General features: G+C 40.5%; 1 protein-coding gene across 2 annotated transcripts in view; it reads right to left on the reverse strand.

Annotated features, from left to right (window-relative positions):
• mpped2a (metallophosphoesterase domain containing 2a) overlaps positions 1-22,653 on the reverse strand; it is a 73,437-nt gene that overhangs the window by 21,681 nt on the left and 29,103 nt on the right. For both annotated transcript variants that reach the window (XM_061702200.1, XM_061702191.1), the window contains exons 3-4: positions 21,403-21,584; positions 15,052-15,277 (exon numbers count right to left, since the gene is read on the reverse strand). In XM_061702200.1, coding sequence (XP_061558184.1) covers positions 15,052-15,277; positions 21,403-21,584 — 408 coding nt within the window. The remainder of the gene's footprint in view (positions 1-15,051; positions 15,278-21,402; positions 21,585-22,653) is intronic.

Consider the following 22,653-nt stretch of genomic DNA (forward strand, 5'->3'; position numbering starts at 1 on the left):
CCCTGCATTGCTCATAATCACAACCAGAGCTCTCCTTCCAAACTTGAAATACCTGCATACCGTAAACAGAATTGGGAAAATATAGTTAAAATATGAGAATAGGGCTGAAAGGTTTGGATTGTAAGGGGAAAGGGTTACTAGGCTTGTTTGACCATCTGATTAACATCAACATCAAAGTGGAAGTTTTGTGCACAATATGAATATGATGTCTACATTGTATAAAGTGAGTCGGGCAGTTATAAGAACACAAAAAATGTGTCATATTGTCTAACACTAAGACACACTCAATGAGATCCAGCTCAGTTTTGACCGACGCTGACAGAGGGCAATTAATTTAAAATACATACAGTATATTTGTGTGATTAGTTTTCAGATGTACAGTATACAGACATTTTGCACTGCATCATAATGAAAGGTCTTTGAATGTTTTTTTCCCCTTTAATTAACTGGTTGAGAGGGCCAAAATGTACCAACTCTGAATTAAGTGGTACACTAGCTCTACACCATTTACCGGTAAAACGTAAATAAAGATGTCAATTTTAATGCTTTTCTGAAAGGGTCAAATCTTCAGATTTTCAAGTTAATTCCATAAAATTTGAAGTACCAAATTACTAAACTATTCATTATTAGGGTGACTAACCTGCCTGCCTGTTAGCAGTAAGGCTATCCATGTCCTTTTAGTTAGTGCAGGTATTCAGGTAACAGGCAGCAAACATTAATTATTTAATTAGCATTAATTGTGCAGGTACATGAGGAGGCATGACCCTTTAGCGAAGAGCTGCAGTGGTAGCGCATCATCATCACATACCTACCTTATGTTATACAGGCTTACAGGCAAAAGAGACTTACAGTGTTTACACAGTGGCATCTCTGAACTAGTATTAATGATAGAGTCACTTAGCATTCAGAGGCATTGGTCTCAGCCATGCTGTTTGTTTCACAGGTCATTAAATTTATGCCGCAGCCCTAATGTTCATTATAGCAGCAAGCTGGCCAGGAGTCTGTAACACTCGCTCACTGTCTTTAATCCCCCACTGTATTCCTCCTGCTGGCTTTCTTTTCGTCTCTTGCTCAGCCTCCCTCTTACATGTCTCGGTGCATTTGCTTGACAACAATTATTTCGTGCTTTAATTAAAGGAATTGCTGCTGCAATTCCATCTCTGCGGCACACTTTTAATTCACATAGCACACCAAGCGCTAACATTATTTTTCATCCAATTACAGGACAGATGGCAAGTGTGGAAGATTGTTGACACATTTAAGTAAAAAAAACACATTTGAAGAGCATTGGTCTTCTGAATGCAGCTTAAGCCAAACATTATTCTGTGACGCCTTTTGCAATGATAATTGGAAATAGTTAATAGCTTTTAAGGCTGTATTCCACTTCTGCTTTGAACAAAGAAAGTCAGCAGTGGTGGGAGAAAGTGTTGAAATTCAACAGCAAAATAAATGAAAGATAAAGAAATGGCTTGAACACTCAAGAGGGAAAAAAAAATCAATTGAACGTATGCTGATGAAATGACCAAACAGACCAATTTATGTATCGAAAATCCAAGTACCTAGAAATTTGTTTTATAATGTATTATCCTGGTGGCTTCTTCTCCCCACAAAAGCCATTTTTCTTTGTCGCCTTTTCAATTTCTGCATCAGTCCTTTGCCTTACTTCATGAGGTGCCTCAGAACACCTTGTTCCAGTCTCCATTCCAAAGGCTCTTAAAGGTGCAAGTTCTTTTATTGCTCCTTAAAGCCAATGTTCTACTTCTAAAACAATTACTGTCCTCCAGGATAACACAAAACCATTTAAGCAGCAAGAATCAAATCAATCCTTTTTGAAGCACTTTGAAGGGCAAGAAACTGTTCTTATTTTTTAAAGTAAAAAAAAAAAAAAACTACAAAAATCTACTTTACACTATAGTGACTTCACTGGGTATGTTTGCTTTCCCATAAAGAAATACAAACAAACATAAAATTAAATTCAGGCAAAGCTATCTACCTACAGTACTTTGAGTTCTAAAACAACAATAACATTATCTTCTTTAAACAAAATACTTTCAAAATGATTTTGGAGTGTTTTTTGGAAGTTTGCAGATCAAAGGAGGGAACTACAGACCAATTAATAAACCACTAAAATCTAATTTAAAACTGCTGTTTCCCTAATTTTACAGAGGTCTTCGAACTGAAACTTTGGACATTTATCTGTTGTCCCTTCTGCTCACTTTGACCTGGTTTGAGTCTCTGCAAGAACAACATTAAACAAACACAAGCACACACAAACAAAAGCTGATAGCTTGTGGTCCATTCATCGCCTTCAATTTGAAGGAATCTTTTCAAGAAATTAAATGCTTTATCACATTTACCCTCCAAACATCATGGGTCACAAGACAGCCTGGTACCACATCATCTACAGAAAGCTCACACTTCAGAGACCTTTGAGCACTGTGAGAAAGCTGTGTTGACACTGTGAAGGTTTAGGCCAGTGAGAGGTCAAATGTGACACAGGAAAATATAAATACTGGAGACTGAGAAGTGAACTTCCTGTTGCATCGGACAGATGAAAGAGCTGCTGTTCATCAGAACAAAAGGCACACCATTGACCTTTTTTTGTCTGTTCTTTTAGAGCAAAGTGCACTTGGATTTAATTTTTTGGTTGCAGTAGAAATAAAGGTCGTCAACGATGATGGTTTTGAGCAAAAGGGAGAAGTTGCACTGAATAAAGGCATTCATTACAACCACGGCTGGCGTATCTGGCTAAGAAAAACTGAAACATGCTTTCACAATGTCATGAAGGTCAAACTCCAACACACTGACCCCACAGGTCAGACAAGGCAGTCTGCAGAGGTCAATTTTCCGTGTTTATTTTCTCAACATTCACCTTTCTGAACTCCGGGGGGGGTGCTTGTTTCTTGGAGTGTTTAGATTTTAAAAAAGTGTCTACTGCTGTTCCTGGAAATGTGTTTCATACAGATATGAACCAAATAAATGGATTGGCAATTTGAATACTTGCACAATAGAACTAACTTTGCACAATTGACATTGTCCCAGATTATCGCTCGACTAGTCACTTTAAACTGCATACACTTCTTGAAGTCTCTGCACCATTTGCACAATGGTCACTGCACCAGACTATTGTTCTATTAGTTACTTCAAATTGCTCTAATTGCGAGAGGACTCAGCATCATGTTGCACAATTGTCACAATAAATAAATAATTGTACCGGCAATACCACGTTACTGGTAACCTTTTATTGCTCAGTGACTGTGTTTTTTTATGTTTTTATGTCACAAAAGTATTCTCTGTCAATTGACTATCTGTTGTCGTACTAGAGCGGCTCCAACTATCGGTGACAAATTCCTCGTACTGGAATTGGCTGTAAAATGCAGAGAAAAATGCACCCTGTGGTGTCCTAGCCAATGCCAGTCGTAGCGACACCCCCGACTTGGAGGACAACTGCAGCAGATTTTCAAAACAGCGTGCATGGGTTGCACTCGAGTATAAAGGCGAACTGTGCACGGGATAGCCACAGTGACGTTAGCGCAGTATAAAGAAGCCTTAAGTTAACATAAGTTTATAAGTTGATTAATATTAATACTGTTGAGGGTCAAGAAGCCCTGGTAGCCAAATTACACTCAAACAAAAATCAATTAAGTGTGTTTTCAATTTCTTGCATGTGCATTATATAAAATACATACTTTTTTCAACCCTTTTTTGGGCCTACAATCAGAAGAGTCTGGCTGTGTCAGCCCTTTTCCATGTTCAAATATGTGATGGAGCTGTCGTCTGTGTTGTGAGGCAGACCTTTGCCTTGCTGCCTGGTGACTGATGTGCACAAGGCCACTGAAGAGAGCTTTATTAGGCGGTGCCGAGGACTCATCACTCTCCCTTTGACATATTTGGGGCTTACCTTGGTGTGGGGGTTGGGGGGCATTCAGTGAGCACTCAGCGGGATGTGAAACAGGCCATACAGGGCATAACAGCCAAGTGAGAAACAGGTTGGCTTGTGTATGTGCAGCTCTGGGTGTAGGGTGAGTCATTCAGTAGGGAATGCTCTTCGTAGTCATACTGCAAAAAGTGAAAGCGCCATCACAAATCCATCACTTAACCCTCTCAGCTGACACACAGGTGAAAAAACCTCTCTCTCTGTCTCTCTCTCTCACACACACACGCGCGCGCGCACATGCACACGCGCACACACACACACACACACACACACACACAGACACACACACACACAAAAGCTGCAGAAGTGGCTTCCCCATGTTTAAGGTTGCTTCTGGTCTCAACCTCACTGTAACAGAACCGGCACACATTGGCGCACAGAGCAACAGAGAGAAAGAGAAGCATCCTACCATAATAAAGCAGCACCAACTTCCACCACAATCCATCCTTGTCAATAGTTGTTTCACGATTTTATGCTCCATTAAATATAAATTCACATTCAACGTCAAAAAATCATTAGGTCATTAATTCTGAGATACTAGTGAAATTAATATGACAGTGCTGTCAACGGAAAATTCATTTCAGAAAAGTTCAACAAACTGCAGTGACGGTACCTTGGCTGCATTTCTCTTGTAGGGATACTCTCATAACGTCCACAATAAATGTCTCTTTTTGGTCCCCACTTTTTGGTTGCACTCGAAAGCCCACACAAAGGTGAAAAATATGTCTTGGCAAATTGTTAATGTTGACCATAAATATAGTATGTAGTATATAGGTATATGAATATATATATACAGGGAATGCTATATAATGCATTTCCTATATTTCTGGTATTGGTATAGTTCATCACTGGTATAGTTCCAGGTACATCTCCAGGTACATCTAAATAAATTAGAATAGTTTCAAAAGTGTAATTAGTTAGGTAGTTCAATTCAAAAAGTGAAACTCATTATACAGATGCACTATACACAGTGAAATATTTCATATTTTCATTTATACTGTATGTATAATTTTGACAATTATAGCTTACAGCAAATGAAACCCAAGATTCACCATCTCTAGAAACTAGATTATGTAACAAACAATCAAGAACCAATGAAAATGTTTTTTAATGAAGAAATTAGGCAGAACTTTGCCCTCTGAAAAGTATTTTTCCTAGTGTTTAATGAATCAATATAATGTATGCGTACTGAAATAAAATAAAATAAATAAATTTTTATACCATATTCTAATTTATTGAGATGTACCTGTAAATTTGGTCGCACTAACCTCCACAGCTCCTGTCAGACCTTTGGTCAAATCATCAAACGCGTGAGTGTCGAGTAGGCGTGTATGAAGAATGTTGCTTGTCATCTCTCATTCCGTAGCAATATAGCGCCCGAACATGTCATGTAGTTCTGTGTAGCTCTCGACGTCCAGCTGTCTGAGGTCAGAGCAACAGCGAGGTTCGCAATGAAATCTTCAGATCAAGTGTCCTCTCTGCAGCATGTTATGAAATCCGGCGTTGTCCCAAAGTTAGAAAAGGGTCGCATGTCGACAGGAATAAAAGTCGCAATAGCCCGGTCAAGTTATTTTGCCCTGTTTGAATCATGCTGTCCAAATATGTCTGGTAAAGTTTGTTGGATGCGTGCCCCTTGTTTTTGTCTGGCACTTACTGTATTTTCTCATTGGGTTGATGTCGGTGTAAATGTGATGTTATGTTTGTTGTATTTCCACCGACGTAGTTGTAAGCACTGTGTGACACTAGCAACACACCGTTGTACTTTTGTCTACGACATGCGTGCCATCTGGGTCATACTTAACAATAAAATCAAAGTACTTCCAAATGCCAGATTTGAAGGACGGTGGAGGATTTTCAATATCAGGACAGGTCTATGGAACTAGCCATGTTGCAATGGCGCATAAAGGCCTCTTTATACTCCCGCGCTTGTGCGGTTGACAGCGCCCGCATTGCATCACGTCACCGACGCATTGGGCCGCGCGGCCCCTATGTTATATTGTTAAAGCTTGGGGTGCGTTCGGAAACATTCTCCGGTGCTGCTCTGATTGAAGACTCTAAATTGCCCGTAGGTGTGAATGTGTGCGCAAATGGTTGTTTGTTTATATGTGCTCTGCAATTGGCTGGCTACCAGTTCAGGGTGTACCCCGCCTCTCGCCCGAAGATAGCTGGGATAGGTTCCAGCACACCCGCGAAACTTGTGAGGATAAAGCGGTCGAGACAATGGATTGATGCTCTGCTACACTTGGGACCACGCACTTTGAGAATAGAGTTAGGGTGTCAGGGTGACTTTCCGAACGCACCCTTCCTTGGTCGGAATGAATGCAAGAGCAGCGTGGTGGACCTGCGCTCAACAATAAGGCGTAAGAAGGAGTAGTTTAGCACAGCTCCTCATTGTCAGAGGTTGATATAAAATGATGTGTTGTCATTTCGTGCGTACCGAACCGTGACCACTGCATCAAACAATTTGGTACACATACATGTACTTTTGTACTAGTGAACATATACTTTTCACTTTGAACGTAACTACACAAGACATAATTGACCTAAAACCGTGACCACAAAACTAAGACACGAACCGAACCGAACCATGGATGTTGTGAACCGTTCCTCACCTATTAGTAATGCACCCAAATGAAAATTCTTGTCAGGGTGAATTTCCGAACGCACGCGAAAATGAGGGAACAAAGCCCGAAAACTGAATTACTGAACTAAATTATGCCAATTATTAGTAAAATAGCACTTATTGCTTTGGTTGCCAAACCTATAGAATTTCACTTCCAGAACGACTTGTCTGGAGTTCCACATTTTTATGCACGCACGCACACACGGGTACACGAGCAAACACACACACACACACACACACACACACACACAGAGGTGACCTTTACAGCAAAAATGAATACATGAATAACACTCAAATCTGCAAATGACAAATCTGCATTTGGCCCGCCAGTATCCCCCTGAGGTGAGCTTCAGAGAACAAATGAGGGCAGTTGGATTTAATCTGCTGCCTTTGGGACACACAAATGCAAACACGCGCACACACACAGACACACACACACTCAACCATTTTTACAATGATGTCAGACAACTTCTAATCTGTATCTTTTGGGACGTGAAACAAGAGTACAAGTTCTTCATTTATTGGTACCTTTTAAATTGTGAAGTTTCTTTTTCTTTTTGTGCCCTTTCTTGTGCCCTAATTGAATATTGGTGGAAAGAGTACCACAGATGCCAAACAAATGACTTACTGATGATGCAAATAACAGTAATATTGAAATGTGGTTGCAGATCAATTAAAAATACCCTGATACTTTTTACAGCTAATGTCATCCGCCCACCCTTTGTGGTGTGTTTTTCTTAGTGACGTTACGAGATATGCTGAGTCTTCGAAATGTGTATCAGGTGATGAAGGGGGCGTTTTCCTCAAAGCGTGTATGGAGGCTTGCTTTCATTTAGGAGAAGAGCTCGAAGTGATGACGTCTGAAGCCGCGCTGCCCGGCTGGAACACGTGATGTTTTTTTAATTTTTATTTTTAAAAACTAGAGTCACAGTCAGCTCAGAGGTTGGATAAAGATTTTATAGCTTGTATAGGCTACTAGAGTTTGGAGAGTTTTTATAGCGTTTGCAGAGTTTGGAGAGAGCTTGGACAGTAGAGAGAGTGGGTGAGTATAACTCGGAATAGCCCAGAGGTAGGTGCACTTGACTCTCAACCTGGGGGATGGTGATTGCATGAGTTTCAACCTCTGGCAGGACCACACCGGATAAATAACTATCATGAGGTGAGACTTATTAATTTGTTTTGTTTATCAAGAACTGCATTTGCCACCGTTTCTCATATTTCTCAAAGGTGAGGTGTTTATTGTGTTCCAAGAAAGTAGGGTGCAATAAAACCTCACTGTGAGAGGAAAAAATACTGTACCCGAATTTATATAAACTTACTTTTGAGCGAATCACTTAAAACCAAAACAAAGTGTTGATATTTCTGAATAAGCACTTTCAAAGTCCTCTGCCCGCTTAAGCCCATGCCATTTTCCAAACGTGACAGAAAAACATGATACAACCCGCCATACCAGTGATGATGAACACTTTAAAACACAGAGTATGTTAAAAAATAATTTATAATTCAGTTTATGTCAGGAAATTACTTGGTCAGTCGGCTTTACACGATCAGGATTTTTGGGGCCGATCACCGATCCGCAAGTTTAAAAAAAACGATAATCGATCACCGATCCGATCACAAGATGGAGCAATGTGTTTATTTACACGACTTGTTCATTTATTGTAAATACTTGTGTACTGTGTACTGTATCCATTCATCCATCCAATTTTCTGTACAGCTTATCCTCACAAGGGTTGCTGGCATGCTGGAGCCGTCCCAGCTCAAATTATTCGCTAGGAGTTTAGACAAAAGTTAAAACACCAATGACCTCTAGGGGGCATTCAAGGATTGGCCACTGACATAAGTTTAGGTCAAATCAACATTACATGACAGAAATAATGGGTGCTAACTTAGTGTAATTAAATTACTTTCCATCCATCCATTTTCTGAGCCGCTTCTCCTCACTAGGGTCGCGGGCGTGCTGGAGCCTATCCCAGCTATCATCGGGCAGGAGGCAGGGTACACCCTGAACTGGTGGCCAGCCAATCGCAGGAAAAACAAACAACCATTCGCACTTGCATTCACACCTTTGGGCAATTTAGAGACGTCAATTAACCTACCATGCATGTTTTTGGGACGTGGGAGGAAATCGGAGTGCCCGTAGAAAACCCACGCAGGCACGGGGAGAACATGCAAACTCCACACAGGCGGGGCCGGGGATTGAACCCCAGTCCTCAGAACTGTGAGGCTGACGCTCTCACCAGTCGTCCACCATGCCGCTTAAATTACTTTATTGCAATTAAATTACTTTAATAAATACTGTTTATGACATGCTTACTCTAACTTTCTCACTGTCCCAGCTATATGGACGGGTGTTGTCCAGAGTTCGAGTCCGTTTGACACTTTTCTTTTTTTCCCCCACGCTGCGTTGCTTGAATGCGGCATGCTCTCGTGTACATTCTTCAAGTGCTCGATCAAATTTGTTGTGTTGAAGCATTTAGATGACGTTCCCCACGACGTACTTCAGTTGTGCACAGACTGCAAATAACCTCCGCGTTGTTTGTCTGAGACACCGCAAAATAGTTCCACACCGACGACGTGTTTTTTCACCCACAAGATATTTATTTAAGACTTTATTGGCCATCAGATAGTTACAGTACTGCGCTACAAGACACGTGACAAGGCTAAAAATAAACTAGCTTTTGGATTCATACGCGATGAAGACGCGGAGTTAAATGTCGTGTGCAGAGCCGATCGATGACGTCATTGATCGGATCGGCGACTTATGACATGAAAGCCGATCAGCCGATCAGCATAAAATGCTAATTATCGGCCGATACCGATAACACCGATCAGATCGGCGTAAAGTCTATTGGTCAGACATTGTTCTTTCATACAAAAGAGCCAAAAAGACAAAAATAGATCATATTTTCACACGTGGTTAAAATACAGCTGCCTGTGATTATATAGATGGTCAGCAGGTGGATTCATGTGCACATGAAGCATCAAGAAATGAATCATTACTCGAACCAATGGCTGAAGTGTTACGATGCCTCATGAACCGTCATCTAGATATCACAAATCTCTAATATGGTGCAGTTTTTTTTTTGAAGTGGAAAAATTCAAATGAGTAGAGATGAGCCGAGCCAGTGCTGTGCAGAGGAAAACTGGCATAAGGTAATTTATTTGAACTTCGCCATTATCTGTCTAGCTACGAGTTAGTGGCAAAAAAAAAAAAAAAAAAATTAAAAATTAAAAAAAGACAAATAAAAGTGCCCAGAAACCAACAACACATGTATTGGGCCCTACAGAAACATTATTTGCTTTATTCACTTATGCCAAGATCAGACTACAGGATTTTATCCCCAATATTTGCCCTATTAGCTATCACAGCCGATTTCCTAGATGGGGCCCAACATATTTTGTCAGGAACGACAAAACTTCTTGTAGTGTCACATAATCCACAACCAACGATTTGGCCCTACGACGCCAAGATAAATAGTCGAGCATGTGTGATTTTTTTTATCTTCCGTGTAGTTATACATACATATCAAGCGATCCTTGAATGAACAACCTGTGATGACCACCACACGTTTTTCCTCATTTTGCCCCCCGCCCCCCTGCACAATACATTGGCACACCGCGTTGTTGTCATTGCCATGGTAACCAGTGGATCCCGGTCGTGTTGACCGGTGATGTGTTTTCTGGTTCCACCTCTGCAACAGTGTTTGATTTGACAAGATAAAGCCCAGCGATCGTAAAAGACGGGATCCGGTGGTATTGGAATACATGTCGTGTAGTGTTGCCACTGTCTGACCAAGATACGGCAAGCTTTTATTGCAGTAGTATGACATACTGCAATTGATTTATTGATAATGTGTATGTGTTTGTGTGCGTGCAACAGAAAGAGAGCGAGACTGGGAGAGAGAGAGACAGGGTGAAATTAAGATTACAGTATGGCACGTATCCCCAAGAAGCATGTTTTACAGTGATTTATGACCATAAAATAGGGCTACAACAACAACACAAACATCGGCAACTTACCGCAAGGTGTTTCCTCAAGTTAGAAGTGGGATGAAAATAGCCACGTTTGGGAAGACGCAAGACTAAAAGCTTTGTTTTTCGGAGTCTGCAAAGTAAACACTCACAGGGCCTGACCTGCTCATCTATCGTGTGTGTGTGTGTGTCTGTGTGTGTGCATGCATGTGTGCGCATGTGCGTATGCTAAAGTGAGCAAGCCTTGGGAAAGAGGTTGAGGTATTTGGTCTGTTAAGCATCTGTCATTAAAAAGTGTGCGTTGTGTGTCTTTCATGGCCGACTGCTTCTACACCAGCCCATCTATTTTCTGAGGAAAGAACCAAGCCACAACAAGCACTGACTTCAATGTTTACAATAGCAAACTGTCTGTATCTATACAATATTATTAATTGTTCTATGAACCTTTATATTGAGAATGCTAATAAAGGTATGTGAATTCATTACAATAAAATAAACTAACAGGGTTTTTAAACGCTATACCTGGTTCAGTACTTTAATCTAAGCAATACAGTACTTTGTGTCATTAATTTTATTTGTTAAATGGATATACTCCGCTTCTCATTCAGTCAGCTGTCCCTGAGAGTAAGCAGAGAAGAAAATGGCTTGTTGGATGGCTAACAATAAAAGCCCTACAATGTACTGTATGTATGCCGAACTGCTAAGCTTTCTCAAGGCCAAAAGGGAATTTAGTGGTATACCTAGAATCCTTTGGGGAAGAGCAAGGCTCTTTTTTCGACTTCAGTTCTGCTGTCAACACCATTCAGCAACATGAGTTCACCTGGAAACTCCAATAACTCAAAAGGCATCAGAACAAGAGGGTTTCATTAAAATCAACTAAAAAAGCTTAATCGACCGCAGCAGTCACCCAAGTGATCATATCTAATATGGTGCTTGTTTTTTTTTCTCCCAGAACGTTAAGGGTAGGGATGTACAATAACTATCGGCCCGATATTGAGGAAAAAATATGTCACCCTTATCGGTCCAAAAAACAAAACAAAAAAACTGGACTGACAAAAAGAACCGTATCATTAAGCTGCACACTGGTAGCCACTTGCCAGACTTTTGCATGGCTCCTTACAGTCATGGATATTATGACCAAAATTCATCGCCTACCACACCAAATATTATCGCTAGCACTTGCTGAAATTATAACCATCTAGTCAGTGACTGAGTTCGTAACTGCTTGCAATGACCGCAACCACTACTTGAAAACACGACAACTTGCTAACCTGCAGATAGGGGTTGCTGTGTGCCTTCTTTATGTGGAGGCTGGAGCACCATGTAACATACACTGCCACAAGTCTAGAACCCCCCTAATTACTTGATGTTCATCACAGCTTTACACTTAGTACTTACTTCAACTGTGATAATGTTGAAAAAGAACGACTGATCAGCACTGCCAGCACACAACTCGCAACTATACAGATAAAGTGAGCACATTGAGAAATTGCAAGAGCAATTTACCAACTGACCACATTACTGAAATTCACAAAATCTGCAAACTAACAAGCCCTACCATCGACAAACTTAAAGGATGTTTTTTTCTCCTCCGTTTAATGCTGATTCATACCATGTTTCTTGATTTTGGTCCTTAATTCTTTCTGCATTTATTAGGATACACGGGTTCACATACTGCACACAATGCCTCCAAAACGAGAAGCCTCCCCACCCCCAACCTCTCAGAACTTAACAGGCCATTACAAGCAGAGCACGTACTATTACACATGACCGTCAGACCCCCCCCCCACCCTCCACACCGTGATCCTCATCAAGTCACACGTACAGAACCATGGCCTGGAAACAGGCACGTTATGTTGGGTGTGTGCTCAGCGCAATTGTATTAAACAAATCTGTAGTTATTTTAATTTTGATAAAATGTAGGCTCTCATCCAGCACTGACAATAAATATGCAATTACAAATAAATAAATTAACAAATAAGTAGCAGCAGCTGAGTTGACCATCATCAACAAGAGCTGGATACACACTAGACTTCCCGAGCGATGCTGAATTAGCTTGGCTGGCAGCACAGGACCTCAGAGGGCATGGTGGTGCTTGGCCACCCAGGCGGTGATATCGTGAGCTGCTGATGAAGTGAAGGGTCACTACGTGGCTAAGTGAGACCTCACACCGGACAAGCAGGCCAGACCTCTGGACACGGTGGCATATGGGTGTGAAGGAGGTGTGGAAGGCGAGGAGGGGGTGGCCAAGCTGTCCACTACGCCTCTCAAGAGACCCCCAGCTGTCACAACAGACACTTACCAGTCCTCACACTAAACACCCACCAGGGAGGAAAGGCAGCATCCTGCCGCTCAAAAGCAAGGAAGGAAAGGTGGAAGGATGGACAGAACAAGGAGTAATCTCTTCTTCCTGTTGCTGTGTTGTTAGTGAAACACTAGGATATGACCCACTCCTGCAACTAAATACTCCACTATTTCTCAGGCAAGGCTCCAACCCTGCTAATTATAACTGCAAAAGGATGACCTACATGATTATTTTAAGCCTGGACTAGACTTGTGAGAACCACTGAGCAGACAGTGCCAAAGCCTTAAACACAATACAACACATAGCAGCACTGCAGGAGCAAATTGAAGTTTCTTTCATCTGGAAGAGATACAAAAAGAGCCAAGCAAACACATTATTACAAATAAAAAACTTACCTTATTATTATTATTTTTTTAAATCTAGAATACTATGAACATTATGATGCAGCTGAACTTGATGGAAATGGACAATCACAAACAAATTGCAGTCGGTGCAATTTGTTTCTCGAACACCTACCAACTTGCTGCAACATACAGTATAATGCACCTGAAGCGCCACCTATATTACTTTATTGAACCACAAACATCACGACACGACTGTCAAGGAAGAGATGAATTGCCCTGGCCGCTGTGGTTATATTTTAATACAAAGAGAGGAAACGGGTAAGAAGCAAGGAGAGACTGGATATTTGAGAGGCTGCTTGTTAAATAAGCAAAGAAAAGCAAAGACAGATGTTCAATGACCGCTCTGAACACATAATTCAGTACGTCCATTCGGGTCAAAGAAAGATGCCATGATTTGCCTTTACGCCATAGGTACATAGTGAAATTATAAATATAGCAAATATGTTTTTAAATAAAACAATACAGTGGGATACGGAAAGTTTTCAGAACCCCTTAAATTTTTCACTCTTTGTTATATTGCAGCCATTTGTTAAAATCATTTAAGTTCATTTTACCTAAGTTCAACGTACACACAGCACCCCATATTGACAGGAAAAAAAACATAATTGTTGAAATTTTTGCTTATTTATTAAAAAAGAAAAACTGAAATATCACACAGCCATAAGTATTCAGACCCTCTGCTGTGACACTCATATTTAACTCGGGTACTGTCCATTTCTTCTGATCATCCTTAAAATGGTTCTACACCTTCATTGGAGTGCAGCTGTGTTTGATTATACTGATTGGACCTGATTAGGAAAGCCACACCCCTGTCTATATAAGACCTTACAGCTCAGAGTGCATGTCAGAGGAAATCAGAATCATGAGGTCAAAGGAGCTGCCTGAAGAGCTCAGAGACAGAATTGTGGCAAGGCGCAGATCTGGCCAAGGTTACAAAAATTCTGCTGCACTTAAGGTTCCTAAGAGCAAGATCTTTTTGGGGGTTGTTTGTTTGTTTAAAGCATCTTCTGTTCCAATTAAGATTCACACATGAACATAAATCTAAAATGTCTACGCAGGTTAAGTCTCTTACTTTTTGGAGATGATGTAATCAGAATGCTTTTTACCAGATTTTGTTTGTATTGCATGTTGTATGAAGTTGCATTTACAGTAATTGTAATAGTGGGACCTTATTGGCAGGAATGAGAACTATTTACTGGATTTCAACCAGTTAAATCAGCTGATTAACATGAGCACAATGACATTTGATTTGGGCTGGACAAAGCCTTTGCTTGTATTTTGGTTATATTGCTATACCTCCCTTAACTTAGCAGTGATCTCATTCAACAGGATAGTAAACACTTTCCCTTCACAAACACTTCTTATTTTAACACACTCCTCATAGCCTCTGTCTGTTGAATGCTGCCTCCAACATTCCTCCAACAATCACACTGCCCTCCACAAGTTCTTTCCACATGAGAGCCGATTGACAGTATGTCCTGGTACCATGTGTATCACTTAACCCTGTGTCAAAACACAGGTGTAATGTAAGCCCACAGTGCAGGCAAAGGTCCTTTACTCAGAAAGGAATGCAAAAGCTGGGAATAGCATCTTGCATGTAAGCGAGGCCGCTAACAGAGGGTACAGAAGTGAGCTGCAGGGAGGGGAGTTGGAACATGGCCAAACACTGACAGAAGAGAGGGCACCCCCTCCACTCCAGGGATTTAGAACACTACGGGAAGTAAATGTGACTCAGCAAAGATGAAAGGATGAAGTGACGAGGATGGCTTTGGGCCACTAATAAAATGTTTAGAGTCTTTGGTCTTACCACGGTGTGCCGTATATCCGGAATCCCTTTATGGTGACGTCCGAATCCTGCAGGTACACACAGTTTGTGAGGAGCGACTGGACATTGTCAAAGTCCTCTGGTTTGAGTTTGGAGACTGAGGGGAAACGGTAGTAATCCTGCTTGACCAGCTCAGCCATAAAGTCCTTATCAAAGGTCAACTCGTGGTTCCCGGCGATTACCACCTTAAACTCATAAGGAAGGCCACCTGGGACAAGAACAAACAGGGATATTGGTGAGCTACTGCCCCAAATCTTAAACAATTCTTTAACATCTCAGACAGGCGTTAATAATATAATATAATTTAATATAATTTAAAATTATTGTATAACAAAAGTCTGCTAAGGAGGATCATTTTGTACAATCCAATTAAAACAAAACTGTCCAAAAGAAATACAAATGGCAAATACAGTATCTGGAAATCACATAAACCCAGAATTTATTTAGAGGAAAACCTTCTTGTAGCATTTTGGGCATGGGCACATCCAAAACGTTTATGGTGTTGTGTAGCGCAAGCATATTGGATGCAATTAAAGAGGTATTATTATTGTGGCAATTGTTTAAACAGTTAATATGAAATGCAGCCCACATAGCTGGAAGACTTCCTTGTGAATAGTCTGTCTGTCCCTGATAGCTTTATACAGAGTCATAGAGGTTACAAGCACATCTGATAGTTCTGCTTGACCACAGCAGACCACTATCCATCTCAGCAGACAGCTGGAAACGCCTGAACCTGAACTTCATAGCGATGAACATCTATTACTATTCTCACCCCTCATCATTCAATGTCTCCAGTGACCTTTTTATGCTTCCCTGTCTGGGTGATTTGTCCCTGCTCCCTTTCGGCAGCACAAAACTAACTTACTACTTTATTCTAGCCGATTGAGCACTCAACAAAAGGGTCTGGCCTTTATCACCCTTCTGTTCTCCCTCTGTACATTTCTTTTTCACCACTTTTTTTCTTCTTCCACCTCAATTTTTTATTTTTTTTTAACTTGCAAGTATGTACAGATGTCATGCGTCTGATTTACATGTAGCAAAAACTGAGGGATATTTAAAAGTACAAGAACTTCACAACATAATTTGGTGGATTATTTTTACGATGTAACAATGCATTATTATTGCATTACATTATTACACATTTGCTCTGGAAACTGTTTATTACCCTTTTAAATGATGCATCTTGGTAATGAACAGAAATTTGTGGTATGAGCAGCACTTTCTATTGCACGCATGTAAAATGTTCTTTCAGTGTCTATGGAAACCTGTTTATTCTGCTGTTGTCATTAACTCTTATTTGGTGTTCGGTTGTGGATTAGGATGATTAAAGTGTTATTATTAACATCAGTAACACATGACATACTCTTTATCTTTCTGCATTGAGATTGCCTTCAATGATGACGAGCTTCGTTTTTCTCGTGATGGAGGTGGTACTCAAAAACACATCACACTGCCTCCATCAAAGGTTGTTACTCATGTTATCAATGGTGTCGTAACCAGCATAGTATTCTCCCTATGATCCAACTTCTGCATGCACAATCTGGACTCATTGCTGACCATTATGTTCAAGAGTAAACAAAAATAACATGCAGAGTCAGCGCTGCAATGCTTTGTTCACTTCCACTGCCATTTTCACTTACTGCGCATGCACATGTGTGCAGTTGTATCCACAGTTGTACCCAATCACGTGGATCATGGAGCTGTACTTTCCCCGAAACGTTTATCTCCACGAAACAAGGTGTCCGATGGCCGTGAGGAGCTGCACGGATGTTCACGGCAGACTGCGACCGCGGCATATGAATTGTACAAAGTTATGCATGACTCATTAAACACATCGTGGCAGATGATTTACGAGAACGAGCCTGCTACCTCTACCTAGTAGCTAAGCTTACTAGATGGCTTAGTAGAGGCAGATGTTGCCAGCCAGCATGGATTTATGCATTTTACAGCACTGAGACTTATAACAGACCACGGCCACGATGCGGCAAGTGATCATGGTTAAAGTAAGGCTTTAAACGATCAGGATTTTTTATCACCGATCCGATCACAAGATGGAGGAATGTGTCTATTTAAATGACCTGTTCATTTACTGTATATACTTGTGTACTTAATTATTCAAAAAATTATATTTACAATGAATAATGTATCTTTGTTCATTTATTTATGCCAGTGAGGCATAGTGACAGACGGAACAAATGAATGGTCTTCTATTAGATGGCAGGAAGTAAATACAGTCAATGTATCCACTTTTTGTGACATTTTTGTCTGTTGGTGTGCCGTGAGATTTTTCAATTGTAAAATATATTCCTTGGCTCCATAAAGGTTGGAAATCACTGCTCTAGTCAGATCGTGTATTCTAATCAGTCAGGTCAAATGACAGAAATAATGGGTGCTAACTTACTGTCATTAAATTACTTTATTGTAATTAAATTACTTCACCCACACAGAAACTTTCGAGCATGATTCGACAGAACGGCGGCATGTTTACGTACAACCGTCAGTGCTAGCAGTAGCTTGCTATGCTACATAATGTTTTGTTGCCTGCTTGCGAGCCGTATCCTATTAAAAGTACGGGAACATACCTCGAGCAAACCTTAAACGAACGTCCTCTCCTGTCCTGAGCACCGGTGACCACCAACACACGTTTTTCCCTGTTTTGTCCTTATAATACAGTTGACTGCGATCCACTCTTGTTGTCGTCGCCACGGTAACAAGTGTATCTGGTCGCATTTGAGTTAACAAAAGATAAAGCCCAATGATCGGAAAAAACGGCATGCGGTGGTATCGTAATACAAAATTGTATTGCAGTAGTCTGACATAGTGCAATCCATCCATCCATCCATTTTCTACCGCTTATCCAAGGTCGAGTAGCTTTAGCAGGGACGCCCAGACTTCCCTCTCCCCAGCCACTTCATCCAGCTCTTCCGGGGGGATCCCGAGGCGTTCCCAGGCCAGCCGAGGCGTAGTCTCTCCAGCGTGTCCTGGGTCGTCCCCGGGGTCTCGTCCAGGTGGGACGTGCCCGGAAGACCTCACTAGGGAGGCGTCCGGTACACATTCGAATCAGATGCCCCAGCCACCTCATCTGGATCCCCTCAATGTGGAGGAGCAGCGGCTCTACTCTGAGATCCTCCTCGATGACTGAGCTTCTCACCCTACCTCTAAGGGAGAGCCCAGATACCCTGCGGATGTAACTCATTTCGGCCGCTTGTACCCGGGATCTTGTTCTTTCGGTCACAACCCACAGCTCGTGACCATAGGTGGGAGTCGGAGCATAGATCGACCGGTAAATTAGTGCAATCTTGAAAGAGCACATTTGTCTTGTAGTCTGATCCGGGCATTACGTGTTGTCTGTCTCAGACGCGTTGTCTGTCCCACACCGCCGACATGTTTTTTTGTTTGTTTTGTTTTTTAAATAACTTCATTGGCCGTCAGATATTTACAGTACTACGTCAAAAGACCCTGCGACAAGGCTAAAAATAAACTAGCTTTTGTATTCAAATATACTGTGCACGATGGTTATGCGGAGTCAATGTCTTTTGCGAAGCCGATCAATGACGTCATTGATCGGATTGACGAATTATGACATGAAAGGCGATCAGCATAAAATGCTAATTATCGGCCGATACCGATCAGGCCGATAGAATCGGTGTAAAGTCTAGTTAAAGTAAGCCATTTTAAAGTAAAAATAAGCATTTTGGCACAGATAATGCTGTTGCTAAAACGCGCCAGCCAAAAGACGTCAGTTGTCTTTTCTATTGTTGTGACAAAATCTGTGACTTAACCAGGGGGCTATAGATAGTTTTCAAATAATCGAATTTGATTTTTCATTTGTTGGACAATGACATGTCTTTATTCTGGAAGAGAAAACAGAGTAACTATTCAAATATTATTCGCTCGTCATTCGTTACTAGAGATGTCCCAATGCAACTTTTTCCACTTCCGATCTGATACCGATAATGCAGCCTTGAAATTTGGCTAATACCGATTTCAGTCTGAGCCTCTATCAGCAATAATCATACATACTTTACTTATTTTGTAGTATGGAATGTTAAAAGGCTTGATGAATTGACATTACTCAAACACAGAACATTAATCAGCAAAAGTAGGTATGAGAATACCTAACCCATTTGTTATTTACCAATGGGTTACATGAAGTAACTTTAAAAATAAGAAGGTACAACAATTGAATAAAATTAATAAAAATATTAGGAAATCCTGAAAAATAACTTCAATAACACCAACAACAAAAATATAGTTAAATTGCAAAATAACCACTGCTTAACTTAAACATAAGCATATTCTACATTTCAATAGATTTTATTGACAATCACTGTTCCTGCTATGCACATCTTGGCATCTGAGGGGCAGTGTAATACGTGCAATGAGATGCACACTAGCAGTAACAAAGAAAGTAGAAGTAGTCACAATCGAATATTATTATAACTATTTTTTCAGCGTTTGAAGAACATATGCCAGAGACTATTGTTATATTGCCCGTTTTTATGCGGTTATACAGTGTTTGTGTACCAATATTTATTATTATTTTGAGGGATATAAGTCATGCAAGTTCATTGCTAATTTTCATTAGCTCATCAATTGTGTTTTTCATTCATTGTGTGTTAGCCTTGAGCTAACGAGTTTTGTGAACAAACACAAGAAAGAAATGAAGGCTGTAATGTATTTTAATATTCAATACGTGTGATTCTTTTGTTATGCAAGTTTAGTTTTACAGTGAACTTCAAATGGAGTGTCAATAAATGACTTTCAGCAAGCAACAATCACCCTTACTCCTTGCTACTATGCCGCAGTATTTTTTGAACTTTTTGTTTTAAATTTAAAACTACCTCTACGACAAATAATGACAACAATATGCTTTTCAAAAGAATGTCATTTTATCAACTAGTTTTTTTTCCACATTAGGCAATCCAAATATGAAGTACTTGTTGCATATGCAGAAAAACAAGAACTAAATTAATCCAGCTTTGAAGCTGTCTTGACAAGTACAGCACACGGTGAATTATGTAGTAGTAAAATTAAAAGAATCCTGGTTTCCTAGTCTGCATATTTAGTTCCAGTTTCTCTTAATGAGCTCTTCTCGCATCTCAAGATCATAAATTCCAGTCTAACCTTATATGACAGCTCCATCTTCCAACTGTCCAATGTGGATCACACACCACTTAGAAATACACAAACAAATAAGCAAATCAACTCTCCTCACTACATTCCCCAGCCACCACGGGAAAAGGTGGGGAAACATAATTATCATCAAAGAAATCGCCAACACAACTGGGAATTTCCGCTGCTCTTTATTGCTACCATAATACATCTTACTGAGAGCAAGTAGAGTAATACACCTAGATTTAATATTTATTCTTCCCTCATAAAGTAGAATGCACAGTATAGGAAGAAGTGTGCTTTGTTGTGCCACTTATTGTTTATTTGGGATGGCAATTGCTGTTTGGGGATTAATAATGTATAGTCATGGCCAAAGGTTTTCTCAGTGACTAAAATGTGTTTCATTAGATTTTCCATGTTTGTGATTCCAATTGCTTTTATATTTTTATATTGTTGTAATGAGCATTTAGAATTATTTTTCCAAGTTCCACAAAATGTTTGCTTGAGCCTATTGCATCAACATTGTAAATAAGTATTAACGTTTTACATAAATTGGATTTAATTTACAATAAAAGTATTTCAAAATAAATGGTTATTATTACTTTTCAGTATATAATGTATAAAAATATTGTTCTTAAAATGCAGAAGTAATGAAGTTCGTGAAAACCTGCAATTTTCTAATATTTTTGCTGGGACAGAGGTGTGAACAGTGACCGACAGTGAGACAGCAGAGCACAAGCTTTATATCCTTTGTACATTTTAAAAACACATTTAAATGTGTAAAAAGTGTATAAAATAAAAAACAAACAATACTGTATGTGTACTTGCTCATTTCTCAATTTGATGAGGTGAAAACGTTTTTGGTTTTGTGTTGATTTAAAAACAATCGTGTGTATGATCTCTTATGGAGGACTTTCAAACACAAAACATTCTCTTCCACAGCATGTGGTCTGAGGGAAAGGTCAAATGTGAACTGATCCAGGGTGTTAGGTCGCAAAGGTTAAACTACACACTTAAGCACAGCAATTGTGAGGTCACGCACAAGGGTGGGTATTCATTGTGTGGTCAATGCTTGTTATGTGTGCAATGTGTCTCGTGCCACGACGGTGTTTATATAGCTACAAAAAAATCTATAAAAACATGTGCATGTCAGCAGGCAATCAGGGCTAAAACAATGCATATATGCTAACGAATAAGGGTGTTTAAGCAGCTTAGTACCTAGCCAGTCGTTGAACTTCTTGACCTCAGAGGGCAGGCCCAGCTCCGTGAAATCCCCCATGTGCAGCAGTACATCGCCGTAGGGCATCTGGATGCCATCGGTACGCGAGTGTGTGTCTGATACGCACACAAATCTGGTGTGGCCAGCCGGCTTTGGAGTGTCATAGGGAATTGGATCCACCCTGAAAGCACAGACAGTTGTGAATGTCCAAGAATGATGCCCTTGGTTTTATTTAGTACATAATTTGGAAAAAGGTCTTGAGAGTCCCACTATAGTGATAATGCAGTTTTGCAAGATGCAAAACATACCAATCTGTCATATTTACAAGGTATACCTTTTTATGGAAACATATGGTAATTTGAAAAGAAAGAAGAATAGGAAAAAAATACCATCCATCCATTTTCCATACCGCTTATCTTCACTAGGGTCGCGGGCGTGCTGGAGCCTATCCCAGCTATCTTCGGGGAAGAGGCGGGGTACACCCTGAACTGGTCACCAACCTAATAGCAGGGCACATATAAACAAACAACCATTCACATTCACACCTACGGCCAATTTAGAGTATTCAATCAACCTATCGTGCATGTTTTTGCGATGTGGGAGGAAACCGGAGAACCCGGAGAAAGCCCATCCAGGCACAGGGAGAACATGCAAACTCCACACATGCGAGGCTGGGATTTGAACCCCGGCACTCAGAACTGTGAGGCAGATGTGCTAACCAGTCTTCCAGCGTTCCACCGGTATAAATACCAAGAAGCTTCAAAAGGAATTTAGTGTCCAAAACAAATGATACTATGTGGCCTACAGAATAATACGTGCAGCCAAGCAAAATGCATCTCAAAGAAAGGAGCCCTTACAACAGTGAAAAATGTGTCATTTGCCCTGGAAGACAACCAAACGTTGTGTTGATTGGAGCACAAAAGGAGGGCAAGGCTGCTTTGTCGTAGGACTGCTAAAGTGCTGGTGCATTAATGTCTTTTCTATCCATTTTCTAAGGGAAAAAAATCACTTAGCCTCAAGTGTGCCTGGGTTAAAAAAAATGCTTTTATTCATATTTTTTTCAATGTGGGCACATCCTTTAAAAAGCATTTTTTTTTCATTTTAAATGAAAAGAAAATCATGTTGAGTGTAATTGACGTCTACAATGTGCAATCCTCCAGATTCAGAACCCTCTGCCACTAGACCATTATTTCATTAGGAGGGATGTCACTCGGTTGACAACATCAGACACATAATCAACGCTGCAATCT

The sequence above is a fragment of the Phycodurus eques genome, chromosome 2 (assembly GCF_024500275.1).
Source record: "Phycodurus eques isolate BA_2022a chromosome 2, UOR_Pequ_1.1, whole genome shotgun sequence".
Classification (NCBI taxonomy): Eukaryota; Metazoa; Chordata; class Actinopteri; order Syngnathiformes; family Syngnathidae; genus Phycodurus; species Phycodurus eques.